Source organism: Vespa mandarinia, chromosome 4, assembly GCF_050613455.1.
Source record: "Vespa mandarinia isolate Hongniang chromosome 4, ASM5061345v1, whole genome shotgun sequence".
Taxonomy (NCBI): Eukaryota; Metazoa; Arthropoda; class Insecta; order Hymenoptera; family Vespidae; genus Vespa; species Vespa mandarinia.
In genome coordinates, this window is record NC_140813.1 from 6449830 (window position 1) to 6461832 (window position 12003).

At 37.2% G+C, this 12003-nt stretch overlaps 1 protein-coding gene across 6 annotated transcripts; it reads left to right on the plus strand.

The window, feature by feature from the left end:
• Positions 1-435: 435 nt before the first annotated feature.
• LOC118450240 (uncharacterized) lies at positions 436-11708 on the plus strand. Of its 6 annotated transcripts, none has more exons than XM_035885838.2 (9): positions 436-1148; positions 4353-4385; positions 4534-4599; positions 5708-5964; positions 6046-6307; positions 6586-6985; positions 7458-7673; positions 9396-10814; positions 10890-11708. In XM_035885838.2, exons 1-9 carry the CDS (start codon positions 1035-1037, stop codon positions 11201-11203), a joined length of 3081 nt encoding a protein of 1026 aa, XP_035741731.2. In that variant the 5' UTR covers positions 436-1034; the 3' UTR covers positions 11204-11708. The 6 variants fall into 6 exon arrangements, with proteins under 6 accessions (XP_035741731.2, XP_035741734.2, XP_035741730.2 ...); XM_035885841.2 differs by having other exon boundaries at positions 10886-11084; XM_035885837.2 differs by having other exon boundaries at positions 9396-11708.
• The last annotated feature ends 295 nt before the right edge of the window (positions 11709-12003 follow it).

Genomic DNA, 12003 nt, shown 5'->3' on the forward strand with positions numbered 1-12003 from the left:
ATTCGTTAATTCTAAAAAAAAAGTAAATCATTAAATTGCTTCAAATGTAAATAAAGCATTATTCCCATTTAAGTACGCAGATTCAACGATAATAATCGATACAGCTTTAAAAATTCTCATAAATCGATAAAAACATCTTAGAAGTGGCAATAAAGTCATTTCGATTCGTCCATCCAAGAACCGGGAAAATCGAGACAGTTTTCGTTTCTCGAAACCGAGAAAAAATGGAGGAAGATTGGTAAGTTGGTATGAAAATTAGTTGGGGAACAGTAATCTATGTGTATGTCGATGATGTACCGGCTCTTTATTTTTTTCTTTTTTTCTTTTGTTTAATTTCTTTTTGGAGAAAACAGGTAGAAGCATAGAAAGGTGGTACGGGGCGCTTGAAGCGCTCGGTACGTCTTTGTGCGCGCGCTACGTCGAGATTGGTGGCAGCACAGACGTTCGCTGACGGGCGAAGGAGTCGGTTCTCGGTGTCGGTGTCCGTATCCTGTCTTGTGCCCGTGTTCGTGTCCCACCGACTTACATTGCGCTCTCGTCGCGGAAGGGCAACAACGCGACTAACGAAGGTACGTGTGCGCGTGTAGAGAGAGAGAGAGAAAGAGAGAGGGAGAGAAGAAGAGAGGAACACTTGTATTGTTTCATTACAATCTGAATTTCCATTTCGTTTATTCGTGTGGTCGTAAAAGTGTCATTGGGTAAAACTTAAATAAAAAGTAATTTTTTTCAAAGATATTTTCGCGTGCGAACGATCAAGAGATCCGCTCGTCCGCGCCTCGCTCCTGTCTTCTCGTTGTGCTAGTGGTGTGATACTGTAGTTAGTGTACTGTCTACGGTGGTAGTGGTAGAGCTGCTGCTGCTGGTGTGGTGGCGGTGATGATAGTATAGTGGTGGTAGTAGCAGTGCACGCTGCTGGTGTTCGTTCGTACGTCGCGGCTCTCGTCGATTTGGCGGCTGGGAGGGGGGAGGAGGAGGCTCCCCATCCTCCCCTTCTCTCGCTCACGTTACTACGGTTATCCCGTATATACTTTTGGATGCGAAAAACGCGCATACCTGCACCATCAACGAGTATGGAGATATCTAAGACGCTACAGGAAGAAATACTCACCGTGCAAAACAAGCTGAAGAATGCCATACGCGATCATCAGGTGAGAAAATGCCGATACTAATCTGTGTCAATCGGTTATCATAGACGCGGGTAAAAAAGCTGAAGATGATCGGAACAAAACTTTTCCCTTTTCTCTTTCTCTCTGTGTTTCTATTTCTATTTCCCTTTCCCCCCTTTACCGGTTCGCTTTCCATTTCTTTTTCTATTTGTCTTTATATGTATGTAAGTATGTAACGATCGTTCTTATATCTGGCAATCGTTCATGCTGATCGCCTTTTCGATGATTCGAGACGTGCACGCGATAGAAAGAGAACTTCAAAACAAAGTACAGTCGAACAATTTACTTTTATCGATTTTAAATCTTTGCGCCTCTTTAAAGAAGCGAGCTGGGAAATGCATGAATTTGCTAAAAGTCATAGTATAGCAACACTAGTATAGTTATACTTTTCTTTTTGTTTCGCGCTCACTCACACACCGACGCTCTCTTCATCTTCTTCTCTTTCTCTTGTTCTCTCTCTCTTTCTTTCTCTTGTTCTCTCTCTTGCCATTTCCTCCTCGCTCGCACTTCCTTTCTGTTCGCGCGTCTTTACCCTTCCTCTTTCTCTTCGCTCCACCTCTTTTCCCCCTTCCTTTCTTTCATAGAGACGCGCAAGATATCCATGTCCATACCGGATTTTATATATAGATAAAAATTTCATCGTTGCTTGGGTCGAGTTATGTTTTAACATAAATATATTTGAAAGTGAGAGACAAGAAAATGGAGAAAGAACTCAATCCGCGGTGTTCGGTTGAGTTCAAAATTTCGAATGAAGATTTTAGGATTCTCGGAGCGCGCGCGCAAACGGGCGAGCGTGCGTGCCGTCAAGCGGGGGTTACAAGAAACGCTGTTGCTCTCCTCTCGCATATCACGCCGTTTAAGAGATTCTTCGATCGAAAGTTCCGCATTCGTTTGCTCGTCATAATAGACGAAGCAACGGTATAAGCGTATATCATTGGATCGAGTTTCGTTGGAGAAAACTCGTTCAATATATCGTTCAATGAGAAGGAATATAATATCATATATCGTCCTTGCTATTTCACCGGCAACGACGAACGGAGACCTTAACCTTCGTTGTTAGGAAGGAACGACGACGAGTCGACTCGATGCGGACGTGCGACTTTGAAGAAGTTTTTGTCTCTTTCTTTTTCTCTCTTCCTCTTTCTCCAACCTCCTTTCTCTTTCTCTTTCGTCTGTTAGAGCGCTTCAATTTCGTTCTTTCAATTCTTATTTCCATGAAACAACCGTATAGCATAACATTCGAATGCAAATCAATGTCTTAAGCAACGAATTAAATTAAAATGGCCTCGAACGATCGACGACTATCTATACATATAAGTGACTGTTAGAATTTGTAGGAATGTAAAATAGAATAAGAGGACTCAATCGAAACGCGTATTCTTGTCCGTTGTCATACACGTTTATATATATACATATATATAGCGCGTCGGGATGAGCCAGGCTTCTCGTGTCTCTATATACTTGAGAAGACAATCGTCTGTTTTTCAGTTGTTTCGTGCTCCCAACGAATAGAATCGCTTGCGTGATTATCTTTATGCAATAATTAAAACTTTTAATACTTTTATTGTCTAATAAAGAAAGAGAAAAGTTTTTGATTTCGATGCGCAGATGTTAATTTTTTTCCAGACATCTTTTTAATATTCCGATCGATTTGTATGAGCAGTGTACGAATATCAATGGATTATTTCGTCATTAATAATAAATATTATTAATGAATTATATTCTTTCAAATTTTATAAATGGCATATTTTCCTTCTTTTTTGTTTTTTATTTTCCTTTTTTGTTTTTTATTTTTTTTTTGTTTTGTTTTTTGTTTGAAAGTATGAGACTTGATTTCTACTCAACGATTTAATAAATGATACAATTCGATTATGAAATTATATAATATTAAATCTAGAAATTAAGTTAAATTTATTTTCACGTTTGAAATTTATCCATATACGATAAATAGTTTATCCATATTCCTAAAATACAAAATACATTTGAAACTTTTTTTTTTTTTTTTTTTTTTTTTTTTTTTTTTTTTTTTTTTTTGAATTAAAAAAAAGCATTTTACGTAAAATGAAATGTCTTTTTATGTTTCTTTCCGGAGTGACTTTGTGAAGTGTAGCCGCTGCGAATGTTCTCGTTTATTCGATATCGCCGGCATCGATACTATGCCATTATTTTAAAGAGAGAAGGCTATTGAGCATTTTCAAGAAATGGGAAGAACTTACAATAATCCGCCGGAAATCTCATGAAACTATTCTCGTATTTTGGCAATTCGTAATTGGCGCTTTATTTTTCATTAGCCAATCATAGATTTATGTCGATTAATGATTGGCTATTGTTACATAAATACGAATCAATCATTATCTATAATCGATTTTCCGCAATGAAAATCATCGGGAATATTTATGTACTTGCGTAATATTCAATAATCGAGAAATATCGCATTAACATATCGCATATGACTAGTTTCATGCATAAAGAAGGATTTGTGTGTGTATGTTTGTAACTAAACTATACTGCTGTTTGTAAACACATGAAGTGTACTAAAGAACTTTTAGATAATCAGTATTACGAATATAAATAAACTATATCGCCTCTCTAATGGTAACGCTAATTATAGTGTACGACATACAGTTACATTCTCCTATCTACAGTCTTCTATCATAGTGAACTATGAAGTATTACGCTAAATCGTACTCCATGTTGAGAAAAATAGGTTAGACGCGTCTAAATGCGGATGAAGAAATGAAAAGTATTGTCATAGCCTTTCGGACTTTTTCTTACACATTTACTACCACTAGTAACTCGAGAGTGAAACGCTATAAGGGTGAGAAAAGAGACGTGCCGTTAAATGTATATGCACTCTTTCTATTACGTGCGTCGTAAAAGTTGAGAAAAAAATGGCGAATGATTGTGAAGAACGAAGAAATTATGAGTACTTTTTAGAAAAAGATATTTTCAAATTGTAAAAATTGAAGAATTTCCTTTGATAAACGAATATTAAATTATGCGAAAATAATTAAGTTAAACTTTTTAGAACGAGCCACATACGTGTTTATAAGTTTTTTAATGTTATTCATTTGCGAGCAATTGTGTAAACAATAGGAATTCTTTAACATAATCTGTTTGATTTTTTATTTAATTGTTTTATTTAACTATTGCTAACATAATCTTTTTTTCTCTTATAAATTCTAGATATGCGTGGGCAAATTGAAAGATGATCCACACGTAAGTAACTTTTTTCTTTCTAAATATTTTCATTTTGATTCTAAAAATTTGACGAACATTCGTTCGTTACGAATAAAAGGAATGAATGCGTCGTTATATCTGTCATAACAAATTATAGTGACGCAAATATACGATATTCTTTTTGCAGAACACTATCATTCTCGGACGGATACAGGACATCCATTTGCACATCGTCTCTTTGGATAGATGTCAGGTAAGTTGAGTGGATTTCAACAAATTTCTTTTCTTTTCTTGAAAGACGTGCGAAAGAAAAAAAAACTTTGGATAACCGTCGAATGTTGTTGGTTGTTATCGTTTATTATTTGGAACAAGAAAATCATGCAATTAAACACAGCTCGGAAAATAAAACAAAAGAAAGAGATATACAAAGTACTGCTCGTCCTTGATTCCATTTACACATTAGAAAAGTTAACCTTGTTTAATATTACGATTCTCGAAAGATCATTCGAAAGATATTTTTTACTTTTTTAATCATCGAAATATTACATATCAATTATACTATTCAATTCGTTGTTCTTATAGTACAAGTTCGAAAATAATATATGCCTGTCAAAAAGCAAACTTTGATAATTTTATTTTTCAAAAGATATATAACTTGATTCTTTTACTGAGCACCTTTGTCTTTAATCTCATGACATCTTTTTTAACGTTCCTCTCTTTCTTTCCACGACGATGAACCACGGACGAAACGAGTACTAGTAACGGGGATGGGAATGATGATGGGGGTGGGGGAGGGAGGCGGGAGCTGAAGCGACGACGGTAGAGAGCAAGTAACTATAAGTAGGGGAGAACGAGCGAGAATACGGGAGAGACCAAGTCGGAGGATGAGAAAAGAGAAAGAGCCTCCCAATCGATAAAATATCTCGCGCAATATCTTTTTACCCTTTTCCTTTTTTTTTCCTCTCTTCTCCTTTTCTTTTTCTTTTTTTCATTTTCCTTTTCCTTTTAATTTTTGTTCATTTTCCCTTTTTTCATCCGACTAAAGCGTTTGTATTTTTTTTTTTTTTTCAACTCACTATTTTCGTTTCTCTTCCCTCAACGGAAGAATACGTTCGAGAAATAGAAAGATTTTTCTAGAAATTAATCGTCACGTTTATCATTTTGTTACGATCTATTTTTCTTCGGTCTTTAGCGCATCTACGAAATTTAATTAATCCGAACTATCATCTAGATTAATTTCAAGAAAAGAGCCTTTTTTCTAATCACGTTCGAAGATTTCAACGGTCGTGTGATCATTTTGATAAAGAATTATTTCCATTTTATAACAATCTCTATTCTTTTTTTTTTTTCCCCGTTTGTAGAAGCAAGTCCTACAGCGGCTGCGCAAAGAGGTTGAAGCATTTAAAGCGCAAAATGCAAATGGGCCGAAAGTTTCGTTAGCGTCGTTACTTGGTTTGGATAATAATAATCGTCATATCACAAATAATAATGATAAGAGAAGTAACAAAGTGGTGGGAAACACCAACAATCTTGATGTTAAGATATCGAAGGATGATTACGAGGACACAGTGCGCAACAGCGACGTACCATCGCCCTCGCAAGAAAATTCGCCTTCCAAGTGAGTAAGAATTGATGATGCTTTCATTTCTGACCTTTTTCAGAATTTATGAATACATGCATATACTTGGTATTTTCGTAGAGATCGATCGAGCTCGGTGGAGACGATATCCGGCGAGGACGATGTCATAGAGGTCTCCATGGATGAAAATTCAAACGAGACGCAGGAGGAGCTTGATAAGAAAGATTGCAAGAACGAAGTCAACGAAAAGATAACGTTCCTATCCAATTTGAGCCTGATCACCAATGCGAGATATTCCGAATTACAGAACAAGAGGGTAGAAAGAAAACGGCGTAGCACGGCTAATCCTCAATTTGTGTACTCCTGTTTCGAAGCACCGATGGTACATTATTTTTTAATAGAAAATAAATTTTCTTTTTAAAACTGTACGTCACACTTAATAGATTTCGTTAGTCCGTCGCAAGAAGACGGGAGCCCCATGTTTAAGATAAGTGTATCTGAAATTGGTTTGATTCAAGATGATCTTAGAAGTATTAATTCAAACTCAAGATGAGCTTAGAAATGTTTTGCGTCACAAAATTTATCACATGTAAAATTTATCCAATTCATATAACGAAATTAATATGAAAAATAGTTATTGTATTTTTATATTGTTTATAGAAAAGGAAGAGATGCACGTATTTACAATCCGGTGGAAGTGCACCACAGACACGACAAACGACAGCTCGCATGAATGGACCATCACCACCTCCAGTTAGTAAGACAGCCTTACCAAAATCCACATCACCACCATCGAGAACGACGATAGGAAAATCTCTCATTCCCCTGCAAAAGTCGATGACGAGACCTAACATTCTTAGGAATGCATCAGAAAACAAAGTCTATACCGGAAAGGGCAAGGTTGAAAATGGTTCAAATTCTATATCATTACCGATCGTTGGTACGAAAACGATACAATCAACTGGTAGTAGAACTGTGCATATACCAGGACTACCTTCGAGTTTAACGATAGAGAGGATCGAAAATGATTCGATTGTTTGTATAAGGTGTAGAAATCCAGGTCAGTGTCACATGTCATATAACAAAAGTTGTACATACATATCATAAATGAGAGAGAAAGAAAATCGTGGTTTTTTTTTTTTTATATAAACTAGAACTATTAACTTTTTTTCGTTGCCTTCGAGACATTGCACGTTCTGAAACAAATAATCGATACAGGGTGAGGTATATAAGTAGAGACATCCAAACGTTTTCCTTGCTTATACATCTATAACAATTTTTTTTTTTCAGTAAAAAGTTATGATACGAAAAATGATTGGAAAAAAAGGAATTTCTCTTAAGATCATTTTTAAATGGTGTTCTCTTTTAAATATATCACCCTATATGTTTATCATGTCCACCGATATATGTTTTATCATGTCCATGAAATTTTAAATATTTCTTAATCTATGTTTAAATTAATTTGTCTTAGTTATGTTAACATATATATTGCTTGTAAATTTAGTTATTTAATTAAGGGCGATTACACGTAGGTACTCTAACGGTATGCGAGAATTGTTCGGCCAACTACCATGTATCCTGTCATTCCGTCTCGCCGGCACCCCCAAGAATTTGTCCTAAATGTGCGTTCGTCGAAGATGACGAGGAAGAGGAGGAGGAGGAGGACGCAGAGGTTCAGGAAGCTGAAGAGGATGACGAAGAGGAAGAAGTGAATGGAAGAGAATCTTGCAATAAGGAAGAAGAACTCGGTAAATCGTCCTCGATGCCATTGTTGATGATTTCTTCCTCTCTAATGTCGTGCGTGTGATTGACAAAAAAGTTCTTGTTTTCTGCAGACTAGCTTCTGCGAACGTTCGCGATACGCTTTTCTCGCTTCGCGACATTATCGTCTCCCCTTCTCCTCAAAAAAGAGCTAAACTAAACGGAAGCAAACAAACTAAATGGAAGCATCAATAGCTTTCGACTATTTCCATAATTTTACGATGCAATGATTTTCGAACTAATAGTTATACGCGAACTTATAAGCGCCGTGTATCTTATTCCTCGGATAGATAAAATGAAACTCGAAAGAAGTAAAGCACAAATCTTTGGAAAAAAAAAGAATAATAAGAAACAAAAAACAAAATACAGGAGTTCGAAAGTTAGAGAGTGACATATAAGCATTTGTTGTTCTTAGCGCGAGATGCGTTATACGTCGCTCGAAAGCGGTGCGAGAATTTGTGTAACATGGCTCCACCACTTTTAGATTTAACGTTCGACGAGGTATCGCAGCGTTGCCGCAGACTCTAATGAACATAAGTGCACGCAGAGAATGAATAAGCGCGAGATGGCAGCCTGTCGCAAGAAGCGTCAGCGTGAGTTGAGGATCGGCTCCTTGAATACGGCAAGCAGAATTTGCAATTAAGAAGAACTTTTTGGTCGATCGTCGTCAATAGGGCACCCAAAACAAGTATATTGAACGCGAAATATCTTGCAGAGGAGAAAGAGAGAGAAAGATATGAGCTGCGCGAGCGAAACTCGGATCTAAGATTGCAGGTTTACGAGTTGGAAAAACGCTCGCAACTACTTGGCCAGTCAATTGAGGTTCGTTTAGTGGCCTGCGTAGAACAAAAAAAGAACAATTTAATCGACTTATACTTTCGTTTGGAATGCCCTTAAGTTCGTTCGAACTATTCGGATGTTTATCTCGTTGTTGGCTCTTTTATTATTTTTATTTCCTCGTTAACAACGAAAAGCCCGCTACGTATTCATATTTGTTTTTCTTAGTTCCCCTTTCGTTCGCATTTTAGTACAATTTATTTCGTACAGTTGGACACACATCTTTATGTTATAGCATGTTGATATACGTGAATTTTATATATCCATCGACATTTTTATCTATTCAATTTTAAACAAGATAGGTCTTAATTAGTCTTTATTAATCGATCAGATAGTTTAGTCTTGTTGATTGATTCAACGTTTACTAAGTCAACGTTACCATCTCGTAGTTGTTTATTTTGTCATCTTCGCCAGATTATTTTCATGATTTTATCAAATCCATAAGCTTTCATAGAGAATGTCAGTTGTTCGCTTACTTAGATACGTGTTCATTTGAATAAATAAAGAAAGAACTTTATGTAAATCGTTAATATGCGTGTAAGCATCAAATAGAGAGCATTGCATTATTATGGAAATTTATGTAAATGATATTACCGTTCAAATTTCGTGAATTAATAGTGAGTTTGTAGACACGTAAACACTCGACAATTATTGTTCAGACAATTATTATGTTTTCGTCACGAAGTGAGTATTAATCTTGTTTTGATCATTAATCGAGCTATGCACCAAAAGCATGCGTGTCATTTGTATAAAAGTTTTTTTTATAGAAAAGTAGGTTTTCTTATTTTTCTATTATATTTTATAAGCAAACAAAAAGAATTTTATCGATTTGCAATCTTTTAATGGTAATTTCTTCTTTCTTTATCCTTCAGCTACAACATCGTACGCGTCAGGAGCTATTAGGAAAGCAGGAGAGGACACAGAAATCCATAAAACGTCTTGTGGACTTTATAAAGCTGATGCAACTACGAAAAGGCACGTGCTCGCCTCCGCGCTCGGAATCGGACAGCTTCCATCCTCGACCTTCCTCATCCCAATCTCCCCGAGTAACGTCACCCCCCCCAACCACGAGTACTCGACAATTAGTGCAATCGCAACAAGAACTGACGTCGAGCAATCAGAGAACAATAATGGCAACGGTAACAGTAGTGGCCGATCCTATTCTTCGATCGTCCTCAACCATTTGCCACAGTCAAACATCAGCTACATGCAGTCGGAGCCCCAGTTGCCATATGCCTACCAATTACCAATCAGTAGCGTTCAACCAGAAAAGCATCAATCATACCTCATCGTTAAAAAGATCTCAGAACCAATTGGAAGGTCCGCTCAGCTTGCCATCGGAACTCAATCAGAAGGGCAGAGTCTTTCAACGTTCTTCGACTCCCAATTGCCAACCACGTCCCGGTACGAATCACGCGTTCACTCTGAGGTCACCCTCGCCCAATCATCCGTCTACCTTGAAAAGCATTTCTCCGAATCGGTCGGCCGAAGTCGTAGTAAAAAGACAAATCGGGCAGTACCAGCCCTCAACCGTATCGTCGATTCCGAAGAATTCTCCGTTACTACCAGCGACCGTCCGATGGAACGATCAACCTACAATGGCAAGAAGCCCAGAACTAGACAATCAAGGATCAAGCTCGGTATCGATCATCTACGAACAACAACAAGAGACACGGAGTTTCTCTTACCCGCTTACGACGGTAGCACAATCTCAACAGAACAGTTCCCAATGTCAAACAGTGCCAACACAAAAGAGACGTTTCTCGGTGGTCGGTCAAAGAATAGAACACGATCAAGTGGCTTACTCCACTCTCTCTTCTCAGGCTACGACTCCTCCTGTGTCGTCGCCGACGATACCACCCTCGTCCTCTCACGAACCACCTGTAATACAAACGACAAAGACCGTACAGACCTGTACCAACAATCGTATCGCAAAACTGATCGTTTCGAATCAGTCGAACACCCAAACGAACACCAGCGCGGGACCATCGCAAAATTCTTCGAACACGTGAAATTGGAAGAAGCGCATATATCAGCGCCACCTAGAGCAAAGCTAGCGTGCAAGAGCACGAACATTGAGATCGAGGAAGTCGATCGATCTCAACAGGATGAAGACGAAGAGGATTTTCATCGAAGTTCCGATAATGAATTTCTCGATGAAGAAACTACACAAAATTTTAACGAACGAGTTGAACGAGTGGGACCAAGCGGCGAAGACAATTCCCGAATTAAGACTCCTGAATACGTTGGACTTGTGGATGCAGAACCATGTTCAGGAATGACAACAAAAGGTAACGTTGATGGGAATATTTCATCTATAGAAGCAATATTGGAAGTAAATGATAAGATTTCATCTTCGAAGAAAGACCTGCCCGAGACATCGTCTTCGCAGTCCCAGACCGCACAAGTGAATCAAATTAAATCTGATGACGAGGTATCAGTTCCTGATGATAAGGCTGACGTCGAGAGACAAGACTTACATGGTGGCCGATCGTCGTCCAGCACACCTCACAGTGACGTTCCAAATAAACCACCGATCATTGAGGAAAAACGATCTTCTATGAAAAAACTCGATGAAGATCTAGGCATTAGCTCCGTTTCTCTAGAAAATATGCGCGTTTTGGAACAATTTGAGTCTGCTATGCTGGAGGCCGATTGTAGTAAGACCGCCACTTGTTAGAAATTAATTAGGGTAAACAATCCTGATTCTGTTGGCGCGCGTTAATCATATTCATAACAGCCTTTTGTTTTCCTTTTTTTTCATTATCTTTTATTAGTTATTTTCATTCTTTAACGAATCAAACTCTTGAAATGAAAAATATACTACGTTGAGGATTATATTCATTTTTTAATTTCATCCTGAAATCGGCGTAAATGAGTTTGATAGTAGCAGTATTTTTATATTGATTTTGTTGTATATTTTAGAGATAGTATTGTTGACAAATCGATGATAATAGTTATGAGGAGAAAGTGAAAAAATCGGAACTTAAAAACAGGAAATAGAAGCGGAAAAGAAAATTGTGTATCTTCTCGTTGTTTCTTTCTTTCTTTTTTTTTTCATATATTGCATTCGTATCTTCATTTCTTATTTATTTATCAATAATATTGATATTTGTTAGAATGGGGTATTACGAATAGTTTTTTTTTTCTTTTTTTTTTTTTTTTTTTTTTTTTCTATGGAAATTCATGTAAATTTCATATATGTTGAACGCCATTATTACTGTCTATTGTTACAGGAGCATATTTTTCGATGATATCGATAAATTATCATCCTTATTATTATTCATTTCGATACACTACGATCGGTCTAATGCGATAAATTTTCTCTTGTTATTTTGTGCGGTACGTTCCTAATCAAGATTTCACGTGTAGTTCCCATGAGATCTACTAAAAATATAAAGAATTCGCATATCGTGCAGTGAATAAAATATACGCTGTTATATTTAGTCTGGAATATTAACAAGAACGGAAATGAGAGAA